At 39.5% G+C, this 22,273-nt stretch overlaps 1 protein-coding gene and 1 pseudogene across 1 annotated transcript; both read left to right on the forward strand.

Moving 5' to 3' along the window:
• Nucleotides 1-13,111: 13,111 nt before the first annotated feature.
• On the forward strand, nucleotides 13,112-15,556 carry LOC147911513 (vomeronasal type-2 receptor 116-like; annotated as a pseudogene).
• A 5,740-nt stretch (nucleotides 15,557-21,296) lies between these two features.
• LOC147911514 (vomeronasal type-2 receptor 116-like) lies at nucleotides 21,297-22,273 on the forward strand. Its single transcript, XM_087428036.1, is given in 1 exon segment — nucleotides 21,297-22,273. A coding segment is annotated over 1 exon segment (912 nt). The 5' UTR covers nucleotides 21,297-21,361.

The following is a 22,273-nucleotide window of genomic DNA, read 5'->3' on the forward strand; positions in this document are numbered from 1 at the left end:
AGAACTTCTACAACTCAATAATAAACAGACAATCCAACTTTTTTAAAAGGACAAAAAACTTGAGTAGACAGTGAACAAAGAAGAAATGGCCAGTGAACACATGAAAAAGTTCTCAACATCATAAGTCATCAGTAAAATGCAAATTAACCCCATGAGATACTTCCACACACCCATTAGGATGGTTAAAATGAAAAAGACTGACAACACCAAGTGTTGGTGAAGATGAGAAACAACTGGAACTCTCATATTTTAGTGTGTAAAACGGTACAATCACTTTAAAAACTGTTAGGCAGTTTCTTAACTGAAACCCAGCAATTCCACTCCTAGGTATACATCCAAGAGCAACAAAAATTTACATCCACAAAGCCTTGTACAAGAATGCTTGTAGGAGTTTCATTCACAATAGTACCAAAATTGAAAACAGCTCAGGCGTCCATCAATAGAAGAGATAAACTGTGGTATGGTCATATAACAGAAAACTACTTTGCAATGAAATGGATTGAATTATAAATACACACAACAATATAGATTAATCTCAGCAGTATTACGCTGAATGAGGAAAGCCCGACACAGACTAGTACATGCTGCCATTAGTACATACTTCCATTCAGAAATTCTAGCAGACAAAAGTAATCTATAGGGATAGAAATCAGAGTAATGGTTGCTTTTGGAGGAGGAACTGACTGGGAAGGGGTACAGGGGAACTCTCTGGGTCTGATGGACATGCTCTATATTTTGATAGGACTGTGAGTTACAAGGGTATATGCATTTGCCAAAATTGATTGAATTGTACACTTAAGATCCATGCATTTCACTATATGCAAATTATACTCTGATTAGGATAAGGAATAAAACTCATCATTTTTCCTTCCAAACCTCTTCCTCTTACCATTTATCTTAGTTAACACATCACCACCTATTTAGTATTCTTCAAGCCCAATTCATCCTAGACTTCTCTCTCCCTCTTCCTGCCACTGTCTCTCCCTCTATCACCAAACCCTTTGGAATCCTTCTCCTAGAGAACTCTCAAATCTGTCACCTCATTTCCATTACTAATGACCCGGGCTTAGTTCACACCCCTAGACTAATGAAATAGACTTATAGCTGGACTTACCTTTTCCTAATTGACTCCTTACAATGCCAATAAAGTGATCTTCCTAAAATTCCTAATTTATTATGTCATTCCTTCACTAAAATCTTCTTCAATAGATTTACACTACCTGTGAAAGACTATCTAAATTCCTGGCAGAACAACATGGCAACAGCTACCTAGTATAGTCTGTGAGCATGCCCAACAGATTTCATGTCCGAAGTAGTCTGGTCCCCAAGTAGAGGCCTGGCAGTCTCATCTTCTGTCTGATGAACTATGCATTTATGTGTCAGGTTCAAGCATATAGCCTAGATTTCATAATCATCTCAGTTCAGTGACAAATTCTCATCCTCCTCCTTTAATGCCTCAGTGAAAGGAGTCCAACTCCAGCCACCAAGACTCAAACCCTGGAGGCACCAGTTCTCCCCACCCCTCATCAGCCACACCAGATGAGACACAAAAGTCCTTCCCATTTAGCCTCAACAGCATCCATCGAGCTGACTGGCTGCCTTGTTCTAACGTCAGGACTGTAGCACCCCTCTTTAATTACGGCCGTTGCCTCTCAACCGGTTTTCTCCACTTTAAATGCAACTTAGAGGACTTACGCCCGACACATTAACATCTTGTATGGTTCAGATTTCAGCATCCCAGAGATTCCCACTTTCCCTGGGTAGCACTATAACCGTTGCTTTACTTGGAGTTTTGTATTACAAATTTCAAAAAGATTAGCTTAAAAATGAGGACTCCCAGTGATCAAATCAACTCTCCATTTTTATGACTCACTTTATCTCAAAGTTAACATCAGAGGCTGGTCTAACATCCCAGCAAAGGCTTACTTTCATGTCATTGAAAATGTCTCAGCAAAAATTGAACTGCCTTTGTTGGGGCTGCTGTTTATAAAAGAAATGTCCAGAGCATGGCAGGTGAGAAGATATTACCTCTGAGATGCCTTCTAACACAGATGTTTTTCTAATATTCAAGGTGGCAGATTAAAGATGGCCATAAATTGACACTCCTCCCATTAGAGGTGGGGTCTATGTCGCCTCCCTTTAAATTTGTGCAGGTTCTATAACTGCTTTGACCAACAGAATACTTCAAGCGTGATGCTGTGCCAGCTTCCAGGCCCAGCCCTTAAGAGACAAGCAGCTTCCATTTCTTGTGTCTTGAAACAGTTGCTCTTGGAGCCCTCAGCCGCCATGTAAAAATTCCAACTGTCCTAAGGCCGCCGTGCTGGAGACAGACGTAAGGAGGTCCTGAGACCACACGATAGAGAGAGATGCCCAGCCTGCCCCAGCTGAGGTCTCAGACATCACAGAGCATAAATGAATCTTCCTCACTGTCTTCTGTCTGAATTCCTGTCCTACAAAACTGCAAGGAATATTTATTTATCCAATGAATATTTACTGGATATCTACTATGTGTCAGGTTCCACTCTGCATGCTAGAGTTACACTGGTGAACAAAACTAACAGTTCCTGTCCTCTGAGAGCTGACAATGAATGATAAAATATAAAAAGAGAAAAGCCAATAAGCCACAGTTGGGCTCAAGAATTAAAAAATGGTCTCAGTGCACAAGGTATACATGCACGCAGTGGTGGCAGGAGGGCAGCCCCACGCCTACTGGGACCTAGGCATGGAGCCCAGCACTGGCAGCCATAACTCAATTCCTATGGGGTAAAGGAGTCTTGCTCTCTGCAAGACAATAGTCTCAAGCCAAACTTGAGGCTCGAGGCCCTTCTTCTTAAAAAGAAGCTGAAAAAGACAGCTGCCAACTGGGGCTAGGTGCCCTGACCTCACAGGAAGCCGTGGACTTGGGGAGGCGAAGAACACAGAATCTGAACTAAACTGGGTCTGAGATTCCCAAATATGATCACAGAACAGAGCATCAAAATATCATAAGATCTGGTTCTGGGCTGGAGGCGGAGGACAACACGTGAGGGCAACTATCAAACCATAAAACCGCTAGACAGGAGGGAAAGAGACAACTCATCCATAAAACTGTGCATCTGTTCCTGACAACATGTGAAACACACCCCACTGAAACGAAACACAGACAGAACCTCTCAAGTCCACCTAAAAGGCTTTGCCTACACAGAAGAAAATCTGTAGTACTATTTTGTAAGCAAAGTTTGTGTTTTGGTGTGTCATCTATAGAGAGTTTTTATTCTTGTTCCTATAGTGTTTGATATTGCTATGGTGGGGAAATAAAACTCAGCAGCCTGCCAAGCATCAAGAGAGTCTGACAGTCATGGCCACTTATGAGTCTACTTAGCTGGCTGGCAGCCACCGTGCAGCCCTGGAGAGGACCGTGGGCCAGCTCGCAGTGAAGACGGGTCTCCTCTTTAAGGGAGCCACTGTAACTCTAAGGAATGGACAAAAGCTACTATAAAACTGCAAGTATTCTCACACACAGATTTGACTACCTTAAGACAAAAATGAAATAGATGAGTGTTTTCAATAGTAAGTAAGTTTTTCATAACGTGATCGCAAGTAAAATAATTTCCTAACATACGTCTTTTAAATTCAGGTATGAATGGAACACATCAGGTGACCCTGGGTGACTTTTGCCTCATCTATTAGTGACGCAAATTAGTATCCAGGATCCAGCCATTTTATTCTTTATGAAAAATAAAGCAATTGAAGTAAATAAATGTCTAACCACAGTTTGACAAGAACGTAGCCTGGAGGCAATATTGAACAGGCAAGAAGCGCAGAGTTCTGAAGCCGGAATGTTGAGTTTCCCACCTTGACTCTGCCCGTAATAGGTGTGAAATCTTTGGGAGGCGACTTTGCTTCTCTGTGCCTGTTCCCTCATGTGCTCACACACTATATTGGCATTCATATATTACATTTTACAGGGGTCTTCAGAAATGAAACTGAGTAGTAGAGCAATACTTTGATAAGAATGTATTTTATTTTGTTTTCCTTCAAGAAAAAATACAAGAACATACCTTTACTGTGGCAATCTAATGGAGGTGCCCCTAAGAAGTCATTTCTAGATGGGACTGGGGACTTTGTTTTAACTTTAAAATAGGTAATGTTTCACAAGCTCGGGAAGCAACAACTGTATTTAAACGGAAAACTCTCCACCCGGGAAGAAGCAAACCACCCAGGGGCTGCATTGGTTTTGCAAGTGCCCCCTGACGCCGGCGCAAGGATGCAGGAAGCACCTCCTGCGTCGTTGTCCCACTCCCGACAGGACTTGGGGGCTCGGTCCTAAGTGAGCGGAGGGACCCCGTCCCACTCAGCACCAGCAATGCCCCGCTTTCCCTTCCTGCAAACAAGCCGGTGCAAATAACCTGGGGCCTCTGCGACTGCCTCGCTGCACTCACCTGCCGCTGCACAGCAGCTCGCAGCCTGGCCGCTTCGCCTCCCCAGGGCGGCCCCGACCAGGAGGCGGGGATAGGGGCGTGGCTTAGGGAGGGGCGGGTCTAGGGACCGGGGCTCTTCCCCCGCCCACCTCACTGCGCCTGCGCCCAAGGGTGCGTGCGGGGCAGGGTGGGAGGTGGTGCCCCCGTGGTGGTCGGTGCTGATGTGGGTCGACCGGGTGTTTGCCGCCCCTCCTGTTCCAATCCTCTGAGCTTTCCAGCCGTCACGGCGCCCAACTCTGGTCACTCCTGCCGCCCCTCCGCCCGCCTGCGTCAGGTGCCAGCAACCAGCCTGAGTCTCCCCCGCGAGGTCAGCCTACCTCCCCCTGCTCCTTTGGAGAACGCCGTGACGCCTCCTCGCCTGTGTCCCTGGCGCCTGGCTGGTTAGGTGTATCGTGTCGTTTAATCATCTCTGCAGCTGAGACAGTGAAACCAAGAAGTGAAGGAACTTGCTTCAAGTCACAGACCTAAAATGCGCTCCAGCTTGAAGTTGATTGCAGGCTGCCTGCCGCCGCCCTTCCACCTCGCGTGGCGCGCCCAAGTTGAGTGCCTAGCCAAGTGCCTTGGGCTTTACCTGAGTTTTCGCTGTTTCTTAAGCCCTGCGAGGGCGGTATTATCTCTACAGAGGAGTCTAAGTGACTTGTCAGTCCAGCTTTGTCTCGTGGCAAAACCTGGGCCATTTAAAACACCGTATGTGTCCTCTGTGTTCCTCCACACCTTTTGTCGTAAATGGCTTTATTGAGGTGACTTACAAAAAGCCTGTACATATTTAAAGTGTACAATTTGATTTTTATGTATGTATGTATATGCCCCTGAAACCGTCACCACAATCAAGAGTGAACGTAGCCACCACCCCCAAAAGTTTCCTTCTGCCCATTTGCAATTCCTCCTCCCAGTCACAGACTGCCATGACCACTCATCAGATAACCATAGATCTTCTTTCCGTCACTATAGATTAGTTTGCATTTTATAGAATTGTATTATGAATGTTTACTCTGTGCTTTTTTGGGAGGAGGAGAGTCGGGCTTAATTATTTTGAGATTCAGCAGTGTTGCTGAGTGTATCAATAGTTCATTTCCTTTTTATCACTGAGTAGTAGTCCATTACATGGATATACCACAGTTTGTTTATCCATTCACACATTGTTGGACTTTTAGGTTGTTTCCAGTTTCTGTTTTTTTTTTTTTTACAAACAAAGCTATCAACATGGTTCTTCATTTTCTTACTATTCAGTTTTGAAAGTTCTTTACATTATCGGGATATGTCTTTCCAGTTATATGACTCAATATTTTCTTCCAGTCTGTGGCTTAAAAGCATGTTTCAGAAGCAGACTTTTTAAATACTTCAAAAGCAAACTTTTTAAATTTTGATAAAGTTTAATTTATTAATTTTTATTTATAGATTGTGCTGTTGGTTCCATATCTAAGAAATTTTTTCCTAACCCAAGGCCCCAAAGATTCTGTCCACTTTTTCTCAAGAAGTTTTATAGTTCTAAATTTTAAATTTATGTCTGCGATCTATGCTGTATTAATTTTCATATATAGTGTGAGATATGGTAGAAGTTAATTTCTTTGCATGTAGATACCCAGTTGTTTCAACCATTTGTTGAAAAGACTAGTTATTCTCTACCAAATTGCCTTTGCCACGTTTTTGAAAATCAATTGATCATATAAATGTGAGTTTATTTATGGAATCTCTATTCTGTTCATTGATTTATTTATCTGTATTAGCATTGATATCACATGGTCTTGATTACCATAGCTTTATAATGTCTTGAAATCAGGTCATTTAAATCTTTCAATTTTGTTCTTTTTTCTCGAAGTTGGCTTGGCTATCCTATACCCTTTGCATTTCAAAATGAATTTTAAAATCAGTTTGCCAGTTTTAACAAAAAAAATTGCACAGATTTTGATTGAGATTGCAATGAATCTATAGATAAACCTAGGGAAAATTGACACCTTAAAAATATTGAGTCTTCTGATCTGTGAAAATGGTATGTATCTGCATTTACTTATGTATTATGTAATTTCTCTCAGAAGTGTTTTGTAGTTTTCAGTGTACAGGGCTTGCACATCTTTTGTCAGATTTAACTCTAATTATTTCATACTTTTTATGCTATTGCAAATAGTATTACTTATAAATTTTTAATGGTTTATTGCTAATATATAGAAATAAAATTGATTTTTGTATATTGATCTTATATCCTGAAAACTTGCTAAACCCGCTCATTAGTTTGAGTATCTTTTTATACAATCTATAGGATTTTATTCGTAGACAATCATGTCATCAGTGAATAAAGACCATTATCTTCTTCCTTTTCGATCTGGACCTTTTATTTCTTTTTCTTACCTTAATTGTACTAGCTAGAACCTCCAGCACAATTCAGTGGGGGAATGGATGGTCTTTCCAATAAATGAGGCTGGGTCAATTGGATAGTCATACGAGAAAGCATGAACCTTGACCCCTGTCTCACACAATACACAAAAATTAATTTCAGAACCTTCATGGACCTGAATGTGGAAAATGAGACAATAATACTATCAAAGAAAACATAAGACAATGTTAATTGTAAGGGCAGGCAAAGATTTCTTAAATGAGACACAAATAACAGTAGCTATAAAAGGTTAACAAATTAATTCAATTTAATTTATAAATTAAATAGGATTACCTTATACATTAATTAAATTAGTAGAACTTGTATTCATCAAGACACCGTTAAGAAAGTAAAAGGTAAATGACAGGCCAGGAGAAGATATTTGCGAAATGTATCTGACAAAGGACTCATATAAATTGATAAGAAAACATCTGTATCAATTTTTTAGAGGAGAGGAGGGGCAGAAGGCTTGCACTGACCTTTACAAAAGAGGATAGCCAAAGGGCAAGGCATGATGAGAAGTCATTCAATATCATTAGTCATCAAGGACATGCAAAGTAAAACCACAATTGAGATACCACTACAAACCAAGACTCTCAACCCCCACTGTGGTGCAACCACTTTGGAAAACTGGCAGTATTTGCTACAGCTATACTTACATGTTCATCCTACGACCTAGCAGTGCCATTTCTGGGTATATACCCAACGTAAATGAGTGCTTATGTCCACCAAAAGACATGAATGAGAATGTTCATAGCAGTTTTATTCATAATGATCAAAAACTGGAAACAACTCCAATGTCCATCAGCATTAGAATGGATAACTATATTATGTTATAGTCATATAATAGAATACTATTGTATGGAATGGAATACTACAACAAGGAAAAAGAAAAACTACTGCTACATGCTCGCACTTGGATGAATATCACAAATACAGTGTTGATCAAAATAAGCCAACCACAAAAGGTTACATTTGTATGATTCTATTTGTATAAAGTTCATAAACAGGCAAAACCAACCCATGGTTACTGTTGATGGGGGGAGTGATAATGACTGGGAGAGAGCACCAGCAAACCTATTGGGGTACCAGAAATGATCTATACCTTGATCTGTGTGGTGGCTAAGCAGATGTATACACATGTAAAAATTCACTGCTCTGCACCTAACATTTATGTGTTTTATGTATAGATGTTATGTCAACATAAAAGAAAACTGAAGTGGTTTTTTCTGAACATAATTATTCAGCTCTGCTGATACGTACACATATTTCTGAGCCAAAGCTGCACTTTTGATCACTATAACTTTCTAGTAGGTTTGATATCTACAAAATAAGTTCAAGTCTTTTCTTTCAAAATTTTCTTGCACCTGTATGCTTCCAAGCTAAACTTTAGGATCAGTTTTTCAAATTCCTTAGAAAAATCCTATTGGGATTTTTATTGGGATTATGCGATATTTGTAGTTTATTTGAAGAGCACTTACATCTCTCCAGTATTGACTCTTTCCATCCAATCAACATGGTTCGTTTATTCAGGAATTTTCAATCAAGTTTTAAATTATTCTTTATGTAGGGCTAGAACATGTTTTGGTATACTATGTATATGATGTATATTAAGTCATTATGGTTTCTGTTCCTATTATAGGAGAAATATTTGTCCCATTACTTCTCTAATCATTGCTGGTATATAAAAAGGCTCTTTTCCCCCCTATCTGGCCACCTTGCTGAACTCCTTCATTCATTTTAGGAGTTTTCCATTCGATTCTTTTAATTTCTAGGTTGTAAGTAATGTATTAAAATCTTTTCTCCTTTATATGAGAATCTGACTTCTGATTAGTTTCCTAACTATGTTTTCCTGAAAACAGAAAGATGGTATGTGTAGACTATGTGACTAGGCAACTTTGCTTATAATAAAAATGACTCCTGGTTTGTAACTTTTGTCTGGACTGGGAGTCACCATGGCCTTAGGTTCCTTTTCTAACCCACAAGTCCCTTGTGGGGACCCTGGAAACCATGCCTATGGAGTTGTCACCAAAGATATTTTCGCGGGGGTCAGGGGCATGAGGTTTTTAAATCAGAGTGACTGCCTGGTGTAGCTCTTGTCTTCCTGCACCTGAGCCGTCTGCTGAGTGGACTGCAGTAAAGATTCCCACTGCTAGGAATATCTACACTGCCTTGCTAGCATGTGTGGTTCCTGCCCTATGGCCTTGAATAGGCCAGGATGGTATGTGGCCCGCAGTGGTCTTGTGAATCTGAATTAGTTGAATCTAAGAAGACCCACCCCCATGGGCATTGCAGAGTGGTGGAGCAGTGGGCTAGACTTTCGGACCCTCGATGCAGTTTGACCAATGGACTGTGAGATAGAGGGGTGGGGAAGGAAAGCTGACAAGGCATTAAATGTCTGAGAGGGAGAGTCCATCTGCCTGTTCTCTGAAGTTGAAAACTCTGCGGCATATGACAAGAGATTAGGGCAGAATCGGGCTGGAGTAAAACCAGATTCATACCAAGAGGAGACACTGCTCACTGTTTATGAAGGGGAGCTGGGCCGAAACCCACTGCAGCTGAGCTACCGGGATAGGTTAATGTCTCACTGGGAGGGTTGGAGGGGGGCTGCGAAGACAAAAGAATGAACCTGAAGACCCCATGCTTGTGATGGGCCGCCACCTGATAAAGCAGGCGGAACTGCCAAGTTGACTGCAATTCCACTCAAACTTGAATCTACATGGAGAGAGGTTTGAGAGCACCCAAGCAGACAAAGGGCTGTGCGGTGGCCAGCAGGTCCAGGCAGAGCTACAATGACAGCAGTTTAATATGGTTTGGGGTCACCAATACAAGGTTAAAGAAAGCTCTCCATGTGTGGCAAAGGGTAACCCCAGGCCACCTAAACAGCATCCTGGAGTCTGACAACAGCTTTGGACCCAGAATGCTTGAGTCAATTTAAGGCTGCACTGGAGCCTGAGCAGTGTCCTCTGCTGCCATCTAGTGAAAATTTATGGGAATGCAAACATTTTCAAAAACAACGCAGATTTTTAAAGCAATCATTGGTTATTGTAAAGGCCTAAGCTCTACTATTAGACTGGATAAAACTCTTGATTTGCGCTTAGTGTATAGGGAAAAACTACACTTTTTCTAAAAAGGTTAAATAAATTTCATTGTAGTATATTTGATTTGCTGAAAACTATGGTGTAATATCATTTGATATAAAATGCCTAGAATTCCCAGAATAAAGGGGGTATTTTAGGCATTATAAAGACAGATGGCCAAGAGCAATCAGGCAAGAGAAAGAAATAAAAGGGATCCAAATTGGAAAGGAAGAAGTGAAACTGTCACTATTTGCAGATGACATGATTTTATATATAGAAAACCCCAAAGAATCCACCAGAAAACTTTTAGAAGTAATAAACGAATATGGTAAAGTTGCAGGATACAAAATCAACATACAAAAATCAGTTGCATTTCTGTACACTAACAACGAAGTATCAGAAAGAGAAATTAAGAATACCATCCCATTTACAATTGCAACAAAAAGAATAAAATACCTAGGAATAAACTTAACCAAAGAGGTGAAAGATCTGTACACTGAAAACTATAAAACATTGCTGAAAGAAATTGAAGAAGACACAAAGAAATGGAAAGATATTCCGTGCTCTTGGATTGGAAGAATTAACATAATTAAGATGTCCATACTTCCTAAAGCCATCTATAGATTCAATGCAATCCCTATCAAAGTTCCAACAACATTTTTCACAGAAATAGAACAAAGAATCCTAAAATTTATATGGAACAACAAAAGACCCCGAATAGCTAAAGGAATCCTGAGAAAAAAGAACAAAGCTGGAGGTATCACACTCCCTGATTTCAAAATATACTACAAAGCTGTAGTAACCAAAACAGCATGGTACTGGCACAAAAACAGACACACAGATCAATGGAATAGAATCGAAAGCCCAGAAATAAACCCACACATCTATGGACAGCTAATCTTTGACAAAGGAGCCAAGAACATACAATGGGGAAAAGAAAGTCTCTTCAACAAATGGTGTTGGGAAAACTGGATAGCCATATGCAAAAAAATGAAAGTAGACCCTTACCGTACACCATACACAAAGATTAACTCCAAATGGAGTAAAGACTTGAATGTAAGACCTGAAACTGTGAAACTTCTAGAAGAAAACATAGGCAGTACGCTCTTCGACATCAGTCTTAGCAACATCTTCTCAAACACTACGTCTGACCGGGCAAGAGAAACAATAGAAAAAATAAACAAATGGGACTACATCAAACTAAAAAGCTTCTGCACAGCAAAGGAAACCATCAACAAAACGAAAAGACAACCTAACAATTGGGAGAATATATTTGCAAACCATACTTCTGATAAGGGCTTAATCTCCAAAATATATAAAGAACTCATGCATCTTACCAACAAAAAAACTACCAACCCAATTAAAAAATGGGCAAAAGACCTGAACAGACATTTCTCCAAAGAAGATATACAGATGGCCAACAGACACATGAAAAGATGTTCAAAATCATTAACTATCAGGGAAATGCAAATCAAAACTACAATGAGATATCACCTGACGCCCGTCAGAATGGCTATAATTAACAAGACAGGAAACAACATGTGTTGGAGAGGATGTGGAGAGAAGGGAACTCTCATACACTGCTGGTGGGAGTGCAAACTGGTGCAGCCACTATGGAAAACAGTATGGAGATTCCTCAAAAAATCAAGGATAGAACTACCATATGATCCAGCCATCCCACTGCTGGGTATTTATCCAAAGAACTTGAAAACACCAATTTGTACAGGTACATGCACCCATGTGTTCATTGCAGCATTATTCACAGTAGCCAAGACTTGGAAGCAACCTAAGTGCCCGTCAAGGGACGAATGGATAAAGAAGCTGTGGTATATATACACAATGGAATACTACTCAGCCATAAGAAATGATGAAATCCAGCCATTTGTGACAACATGGATGGACATTGAGGGTATAATGCAAAGTGAAATAAGTCAGAGGGAGAAGGTCAAATACCACATGATTTCCTTCATTAAGTAGTAGATAATAACAACAATAAACAAACACATAGGGACAGAGATTGGATTGGTGGTTACCAGAGGGGAAGGGGGGAGGGAGGAGGGTGAAAGGGATAATTCGGTACATGTGTGTGGTGATGGGTTGTAATTAGTATTTTGGTGGTGAACATGATGTAATCTATGCAGAAATAGAAGTACAATGATGTACACCTGAAATTTTTACAATGTTATAAACCAATGTTACTGCAATAAACAAAAAATTAAAAAAAAAATAATGAAGTAGAGAATATAACTCACACCCAAATAGAGGAGATACAATAGAATATGGAAAACAAGTATAAATCAATAAATTTTAAAGGGAAATAACATAATAAAACTTGTGGAAAAAATAGAAGGAAAACATAGATAGTGGGAGCAAAAGAAGGACATAAATAATCACAACAAATGTAAATGGAATAAATTCTCGAGTTAAATACAGATTGTTAAATTTGATGCGACAATGATAAATTTAGCTGTATCTTGTTTACAAGACTTGTGAAAACTAAAATACATGGAAAACTAGAAATTCAAAACAGAATAGAAGATATAAAGATATGCTAGGAAAATATCAATCAAAAATCAACCCAGGGTAGCTATAATAATATGAGATAAAACAGATGAGGAAAAAAGCATCATTAGGAATTAAGTGGTTAATCCCCAATGGTATATAAATTCAACTTAGCATGAAGATATAGTCGTTATACTACACATGATGTCATGTGAAGATAATATAGCCTCAACTAGGAAAGGAAGGAGGAGAAGGAAGAGGAGAAGAAGGAGAAGATAAGAAGAAAAAGTCGGAGGAGGAGGAGGAAGTACAGGAGAAGGAGGAAGAGGAAGAGGAGAGGTAGACATAATATATCATCATAGTGAAGAATTTCAACTTTCCTCTGAGACAAAGAATAACATATATCTAATAATAGAGTGTTTCAAAAACAAATTAGCAAGTTGGATTTAATGGATACACATCGAACCCTACACCCAACAAGTGAAGAATATCTATTCTTCACAGGGACACGGGGAGCATTAACAAGCAGTGAGCATGAACTAGGGTACTAATCAATCCTCAAATAATAGAACACTTGAAATAAGTACAAGTGACTGCTCTATTTTATTCTTGATGCTATTACAAATCCCAGGAAATAGAAATGCAGAGAAATTTCTTTGGCTTAGGTGTTATTTGTGTTTAGAAATTCTGTAGAAAAGATGAAGACAATATGGGCTATCAGGAATAGGTACCGTTAAAGATGTTAATGATTAATTTTAATTTTATATTTTTAAAATAAGAAATGGATGAGAAGCTTTTTAAACTTTACAATGCTCTCTCTCTTAGATTCCTAAGTGTTGCTAGTCCTTTCAGTCCTTCTTGATTCTTTCAATTGTTCCTGCCTGTTGATGATTCCTCCTTCATTGGATCACCTTAGTTTCCTGGTTTTGATGGTGGCAGACGCACAGGTTTGAGGGGACAGAGGTTAGGCAATTTGATTGACAGCCTTCTGTTGCACCATTCTCATCGTGCACATGTCATGCGTCTATGCTTGTCATGTATCTTTCAGTTGCAATTACTCTTCCTCCCCAGGGCTTTCTCCAATCTCATGCTAATATTGTTGCTCTTCTAGGAAGCATTTAATGGTGTGCTCATATAAACAAGCATTTTGGATCCTGAACCAAAGAGCCATTTACAAGTCTACTCTGAATGTGATCTGTTTTTCCATTCATTGTACTTTCTTCTGTGTATTTAACCAGTTTCTTTCATGAGTGTGGAATTCAGTAATTACGTTCCACAGCTGGAGTCATGTTATTTTCTTTAGTTATAAATTCTAAGGCTTGAGGAGTGCCATCTGTTGCCACAGACATTCGAGTCAATAGCAAATTTATCTTAATAAAGTCATTGTATTGCATTTGAAGGAAATCATTTTGAGTATTTTCCCTAAGGATCCTTATCCCTCTATGCAGGTTTCAGTACAAGAACTACCAGTATGTTCTGGCCTTGGTTTTTGCCATTGAGGAAATCAACAGGAACCCTCATATCTTGCTCAACATGTCTCTGGGATTTGATCTCTATAATGCCCTGCCCAGTGAAAGGAGGACATTGGAGAGTTCCCTGATTTGGTTCTCAGGGTTGGGCAAGGACATCCCTAATTACGACTGCAGGAGAGAGTGTAAGTCTCTAGCGGTCCTTACAGGAACCACCTGGGCAATTTCTGCCCAGATTGGAACACTGCTGGAACTGTACAAATTTCCACTGGTAAGACTGGGTGGGATGGGGAGAGATGAAACCACGTCTCCTTTGGTGCCATTCTCAGGGGCTTAAAAGGAAGAGAGGAGGAGACTGGGTTTGTGCATCTCTCAAAGGATATGATCTCAAAGGGTCCATCTACAGGACCTCGATGGAGTATGACATTTCCTTTATTTGGAGTAGAGAGAAGGTTGAAGGGGAAGGAGACAAAGCAGTTTCCTGGAACTCTGACTGATCTTATTTTATAGAAAGCTTTGAGGGAGTGCAAAATGATTAGAAAATGAAATGAGTAATTGTCCCCTTCTACCACTCCAGGTGTTGCTGAACAGCCTTCAGGACTGAGAGTGTGATTTTTGCCAATCCCCTTCCTCATATTGCTTCCAATTGTCTTTTCCTTTTAGCTTACCTATGGTCCTTTTGATCTTACCCTGAATGATGATGAGCAGTTTCAATCTCTCTATTAGATGGCCCCCAGGGACACATCTCTAGCCACTGGCATGGAGTCTTTGCTGGCTTCATTTCAGTTGGATCTGGGTGGGGCTGGTCATCTCGGAAGACAAGAAAGGTGTTGAGTTTCTCTCAGACTTGAGAGGAGAGATGGACCGGAATGGAATCTGTGCAGCCTTTGTGGAAATGATTCCTGTGACTGAAATGTCACATTGCTCAAGGACATGGCCATACGATTTGCAAGTATAGGAAACAGAAGGGAATGTGGTTATCATTTATGGTGATGCCGACTCTCTCGTAAGCTTGAGCTTGTCTACTTGGGAGTATTTAGTGATATGGAAAGTCTGGGTCACGACATCAGAGTGGGATTTTATCCACAGTGAGAGAGATTTCATCCTTGACTCATTCCATGGGACTCTCATTTTTTCACACCACCGTAGTGAGGTCCCTGGCTTTGAAAATTTTATCCAGACAGTTAACCCTTCCAAATATCCAGAAGACATTTACCTCACTATGTTGTGGTTTCCCTTTATTCCTTGCACGATTTCTGAGTCTTACTGTAAAACACTGGAGAATTGTCCACCTAATGCCTCCTTAGGATGGCTGCCTTGGCACATTTTTGACACAAGCATGACTGAATGGAGTTACAGTATGTAAAATGCTGTGTATGCTGTGGCCTGGAACCTTCACAAGATGCTTCTTCAACATGCAGAAATGCAGCCAATGCGAAGTGGGGAAGGTCTGGTGTTTTGTCCCTGGCAGGTAAAGTCTCTTCGACTTAACAGAATGTACACTCGTAAAAGTGACTTTCTTATGGTTCCACAGGTGCTCAAACCAAGCAGTTAGGATTCTTTCTCCAAGAAAAGCACAAGAGTTTCTATACTTGTTTCACTCTCTAGGAGGTATATCTAGTCCTGGGTAGTAAGTCATCTACAAGAAGGTTCTAGTGGCAACGAGGAAGTGAGCTATGAGTCAATATCCATGCTTTGTGTTACAAAGGATCCCAATATCCTGCCTGCCTAATGTTTCAATAGGGAATATCCTGTCTTCTCCCATGAAGCTCCTCAATGACAAGAAGAAGAGAACTTGTCCTTTATGTGCCTATCTGGTGCTGAACCTCATAGTGAATACTTTACATAAATGATCTCATTTAATTCTGCAACAACTTTAGGTATTGCTAACATCATTTTGCAGATTGATGGTCTGGGAAAATTCACAGAGTGCATGAGGGTGGCTAGATTGGACTTTGTACTCGAGATTTGTCTGAATCCTATCACCACTTATCATCTTGATATTCTTGTCTTTAGGCATTTTCTCTTGAAACTAACTGATATTTTAGAAACATTATGATATTGTAGTTCTCCATATGATTTCATTTGCTTTACTTCATTGGATACTTGTAATAAAGGTACATTATGAAGCAAGGATTACAGACAATGAAAGGCTGTCCCCAATTCAGGGTTTTTCTCTTTAACACCCTGGCCCACTTCACCACAGGATGATGTGTCTCTTTTAGCTGCACCCCTTTCTGAGGAACATAGAATTTAACAATCCTGCTGGTGACTCAGTGAATTTGGCTGATGAAGGAAAATCATATTCAGAGTAAACCATTCTCAACTTTTGGAATTTTCCAGAAGGTCTTGGACTTAAGGTGAAAGTAGGAGAATATTCCCAACATGCTCCACGTGGTCAAGAATTGTCTTTATCTGAGGAGGTGATTGAATGGGACACGGGAATTACTGAGGTGGGTTCAACCCAATCACAATTACTTACACCACACATGAATAACCAAAATCTTGTTGGAGTTTTGTGTCCCCTCATAGCTTCATAAAGGGCCACATATGGGAATTTAACAATTCACTTCCAACTGAAGTAATTTTTTCATTTACCAACAATCCAAGATGGAAGCAAGACCTTCATAAGCAAAAGATTGCAATTTGCTGAAGGTTCAGAAAGTGGTTAGTAGTTTTCAGGAATAATTTTTTTTTTTAAATTGTTATGTACATGTTTTCTAGAGATAATGTTATTGCACACTTAGTACACTACAGTATAGTGTAAACATAACTTCTTTATGCACTAGGAAATCAAAAAATTGGTGTGACTCACTTTATTGCAATATTTGATTTATTGCTGTGCTCTGGAAACAAACCCACAGTATTTCTGAGGTGTACCAGTGTTTTATATCATACAATAAGCATGGCGTCCAACCAATGAATTGGATTTAGGTATTTCAAGATTAAGTTTGTTAAGGCCCAATACTCTAAAACACTCTAGTTACTTGAAAATTAGGTAAAAGTCACAGCTGTTACCAAGTGTTATCTGATTTTCTCCAAACTCCACACTCTGCATGCAGTGAGAGTTGCAGTCTGGGATTCAGGAAGAGCCCTCAAGAGAGCAATGTTGCCTGTTGTTTTGCTTGCATTCCCAGCCCAGAGAATGTGATTTCCAATTAGATAGGTGAGTATATGCCTTGCAGCGACATTCTCCACTTCTATTTTTTTTTGAAGGGAAATATTTGTCCTGAGCTAACTAACATCTGTTGCCAATCTTCCTCTTTTATTATTGTCCCCAAAACCCTAGTACATAGTTGTATATCCTAGTTGTAAATCATTCTAGTTCTTCTATGTGAGCCACCACCACAGCATGGCAATTCACAGAGAGATGGTGTGGTTCCATGACCAGGAAACCAACATGGGCCACCGAAGTGGTGAGCACTAAACTTTCACCACTAGGCTATCAGGGCTGGCTCTCCACCTCTCTTTTGTATGCACGGTTCTCCCAAAGAAACGGAAAAGCTCTGATGAGGAGTGCAGGGTCAAAATGTTGCCTTCCTCCATTTAGTAATTTAACTTTTATAGCCAATAATATTTCCTCCCAAAATGATACTCTCTCTCTCTACCTTGAACTAGCTTGCTTGTCTCATTTTAGCATCATTGCAGGCATTATGATCTCAAGGAAACACTTTATGACCACTCCACAGTAACGAACTTAAATCTCTCTCATGGAATCTAACACATGGTATTGTAAGTCCTCACTTTTCATCTTCTTTAAAGCTACATTTAGATCACATTGAACAAATCCTTATTTTTCCAGTGTCTGGTGCTGTTCTTGGCACAGAGCAGGAGATCAGAAAGGTTGTGTTTGATTTAAGAAGTAAGTATTTCCATGGTGTACAATGAGCTTATGGTACAGCTTGGTTTCTGATCTCCTCGAGTTCACAGGTGAGTAGGGGAGACAACATGCAGTTATGTGAATTCAAGGTGGTGACGTAGGGCTGCAATATAGGTACGCAGAGACCCATGGGATGAAATAAGTGATAGTATATATGTTTGTTGGGAGGGAAGTGTCATGGACTTCTTCATAGAGGCAGTAGCATTAGTATCATATCAGACTAATGAAGGCGAATTAAATTCTTGCTGGAATTCTTAGAAATGGCAGAAACTGGCAAATTAGCCCTGCATTTAATATTCTAGGGAGCTGAGAAAAGGTTCAACATGACTAGAACCCAGACAACGTGGGTTTGGGAGTTGGGTCATGAAGTAGAAGAGGGACAGAAAACCAATACTGAAGATTTTTCATACAATAATTAACATCTTGGAATTACTCAGATTTATGATATTAAACAGTGCAATGCTGGAATCCCCCCAATGGTGGCATTATCTAATTTTATTTTTGTGATTGATATGAGGCTTAATTTCACAACATCTTTTGTATAATTTCGATTTTTTTGAAATGTACTGAGATTGATGATATAGTCTGGCATATTGTCAATTTGGATAAAGCTTCCACGTGCACATTTGGCGTGTGGTAAGTTTGGGTATATGTTCCATATGCACATCTAAAGAACACTACATCCACTAACTTCAATTCCTACATGCTTGGAGATTAATAAATACACTTGTAAACAATCGATGATTAATGAGTAAACTATGATGGAAATTAGCATGTATTTCCAATTAAAAATACTATTCATCAAATCTTATGGGGTGGAATTAAATCTATCCTTAAAGAGAAATGTATAATCCTAGATTATATATATTTATATATTATTTTGTATATTTAAATAAAGAAAGGTTGAATTTCTAAGTTCTAAGCATTCATCACAAACTAGAAAAAGAGCAGAAAAGTAAACACAAGGAAAAGAGCAAACAAAAAATGATAAATGTTAGAGGAAGTGTTAACAAAATAAAAGACAGACATCAAAGGATAAATAAAACTAAATTAGATTCTAATAAATGACAAATATTCTCAATAAAATCCTAGTACTAGTGTTCAAAAAAAGAGAAAAATTGCAACCAAATAATACCAAGGCTGAAAAGGGAGTAATCTGTGCAGATCATATGGAAAATTTTTAACATGAAGAAAACATAAATATCATGTTGATACAATGAAAATTTAGAGGAAATTCACAAATTTCTAGGCAAATAAAAGTTACCAAACTGCCTCAAGAAAAAATGAAAAATCTGAATATTGCCATACCTATTACAGAAATTGAGACCATCCTTTAAAACATTTCTACAAAATTTTATTGTAAGCTATTTATTTGGTACAAAGTTGATGGATCTGCCCAAATAGTCAAGAAAAAAATAATATACATCTACTCAAACTCTTCCAGAGAATAGGAAAAACTGAAAACTTTTTGACTCACTTTGAGAGAATAGATTAACATTGGTACCAAAATCTAACAAAATCATTGCAGGAAAGGAAATTACAGGCCACTCTCTTTCTTGGATTAAATTCATTTATACTAAAAAAAAATCAAATCAAATCAAGGTTCCAAATCTAGCCATATTTTATAAGAAGGACATATCATGACCAAATTAGGTTCATGCAATGTAATTCAGTACACTAATCTCTGAGAAAAGAGAAATAATAATCTCAATAACTGTAAGAAAAACTAGTAAAATTAAACACCTATTCATATTTTAAAACAAACAACAACAACAGAAACAACACTTACCAAATCAGAAACAGAAGGAAACTCTCTTACTCCCATACACAGTATTCACAGAATGGAAATTTATGGTGCACTGTTGAAAGCAAGGATAAGAGAAGAATGTTCAACATCACTGCCTCTATAAGCCATTAGGCTGGAGGTCTTGCCTGATACAATATTGGCAGGAAAAGAAATAAAAGGAATAATTTACTTCAAAGGAAGAAGTAAAATTGATGTTATCTTCAGATGCTATTATGGTATAAATGTAAAATCCATATAAATTAAGGTATTAACTGAGTTTATTGGTGGCTGAATACAAGGTTAATATAGAAAGTTTTGCTTCCATCTACCCGTCATAAGCATTCAAAATTAAAATTTTACAAAATGACATTTACAACATCTTAAAGTATGAAGTACCTAGAAATAACTTTAATGAGACTTTCAAAAGATTTCTGTCCATAAATTTATAGAACAGCATTTAGAAAAATGGAGGAAGACTGAAAGAAGTGGAGGGATAAATCAAATTCGTGACTAAACAGACTCAAAATTCTACAGATATCAAAACTGTTCAAATTAATCTACAGCTTCCACAAAATTGCAGCTAAAATGATGACCCATTCTGTGGAAATTACAATTGATACAATTCTTATGGAAATGATAAAGGAAAAACTTAGCTAAGAAAATCTTGAAGACAATGAATAGAGTGGGAGGACTTACTCTACCTGACATCAAGTATTATAGCATCACAATAGAGGAGGTTCAACAAGAGGATAAACAAGAAAATCAACGGAACCAAATAGTAAGTTCAGATACAAGCTGCTCGTATAGGGACTCACGTATAGACGTCTGATTTACAAGGAAACACTGAGGAGGAGTGGGAAAATGAAAGACTTTTCAATAAACCATGTTGGGTAAATTGGCTGTCTTCATGAAGAAGACAATGACTCGCCAACCTTAACTCACACCATCCACAGAAAACGTTATCAGGCAGATTGTGGTTCTAAACGTGAAAAGTGAGAGAATTTAAAGGGACATAAAGAGGAAGGAGCAATGCCCCTGTAGAAGGAAAAAGCATGTATTGATACCTGCAGGGATGAGTGGGCACGGTACAGTTTCAGAACCACATGAAGATTTGGGAATCTTAAAAATCAGAGCAGAGGTAGTAGAGGTAGGCAAGACCAAGGATATACAGTCTTTTTGGTCTTCCTAAGAGTTTGTCAGATTTTTTAATGGATGATAAACATGATCCCACTTACATGTAGAAGTATCACTTGTGATGCAGGACAAGGGCAGGGAACCAGAGTAAAAAGATCTTATGGTAATATAGGAGAGAAGTGACTAAAATCTTAACAGAAGTGGTGGAAGTGAAATCAAGGTGAAATGTTTTGGAGGTCATTTTAGATGGTAGAAATGGTCTCATTTTGAAACTCCCGAGGAGTGTGGTCTATGACTTGGTCATCTCTGTTTCCCTAGAATGTAGCATATTATCTGGCTCATGGAGGTTTTCCAATAACTGCTTGCTCATTGAATGAGTAAATCTAGGCCATAGATTACAGGGGTATAACTCAGAGAGACAGGGAGGACATTTGGTTTTCTGCTGAGAAAAAAGTGCTTTCATGAATATGCAAGATAAATACTGAGAAGGATAATAGCTTTGTTTACTTAACCATAAATAAAATGGGCAGTATTAACTGGGATTGCATTCTGTTATTTGGTGCCTGGAGCAACAAAGGAAGACTATTGGCTAAACTTACCCAATGCCTTCTTTGGGGGCATGAGAATAAGAGAGAGTGACTGAACCTGGGCTGAGGACACTTTGCATCTCTCCCCAGACATGGATCAGTGTGTGAAGTGTCCAGATCATCAGTATGCCAACAGAGGGTGAGATTGCTGCCTCAAAAAAGCTGTGACCTTTCTGGCTTATGAGGACCCCTTAGGGATGGCCCTGGCCTGCACAGCTCTGTGCTTTTCTGTCCTCACAGCTGTGGTCCTGGGGGTCTTTCTGAAGCACCAAGACACTCCCATAGTCAAGGCCAATAATCGGACTCTCAGCTACATCCTGCTCATCTCCCTCACCCTCTGCTTCCTCTGCTCCTTACTCTTCATTGGTCGTCCCAAGACAGCCACCTGCAGTCTTCATCAAATCACATTTGGAGTTGTATTTACTGTGGCTGTTTCCACTGTCTTGGCCAAAACTATGACTGTGGCAGTGGCCTTCAAGGTCACTGCACCAGGGAGAAGGATGAGGCAGTGGTTGGTGTCAGAGGAACCTAACTTCATCATTCCCATCTGCTCCTTTATCCAGCTGAGTCTCTGTGGAATCTGGCTGGGAACCTCTCCTCCCTTCATTGACACAGATGCACGCTCTGAACACCGCCACATCTTCATCGTGTGCAACAAGGGCTCGGTCACTGCTTTCTACTGTGTCCTGGGATACCTGGGCTCCTTGGCCCTGGGCAGCTTCACTGTGGCTTTCCTGGCCCGGTACCTGCCTAACACCTTTAATGAAGCCAAGATCCTGACGTTCAGCATGCTGGTGTTCTGCAGTGTCTGGGTCACCTTCCTCCCCATCTACCACAGCACCAAGGGCAAGGTCATGGTGGCCGTGGATGTCTGCTCCATCTTGGCATCCAGTGTGGGGCTATTAGGCTGCATCTTTGCTCCCAAGTGCTACGTTATTTTCCTAAGGACAGAGAGAAACACATCAAATGTGTTAACGAATAAAACACATTCAGCGAGAAAATAA

Source organism: Ceratotherium simum, unplaced genomic scaffold (assembly GCF_057802395.1).
Source record: "Ceratotherium simum simum isolate JZ-2026a unplaced genomic scaffold, ASM5780239v1 HiC_scaffold_43, whole genome shotgun sequence".
NCBI classification, from domain to species: Eukaryota; Metazoa; Chordata; class Mammalia; order Perissodactyla; family Rhinocerotidae; genus Ceratotherium; species Ceratotherium simum.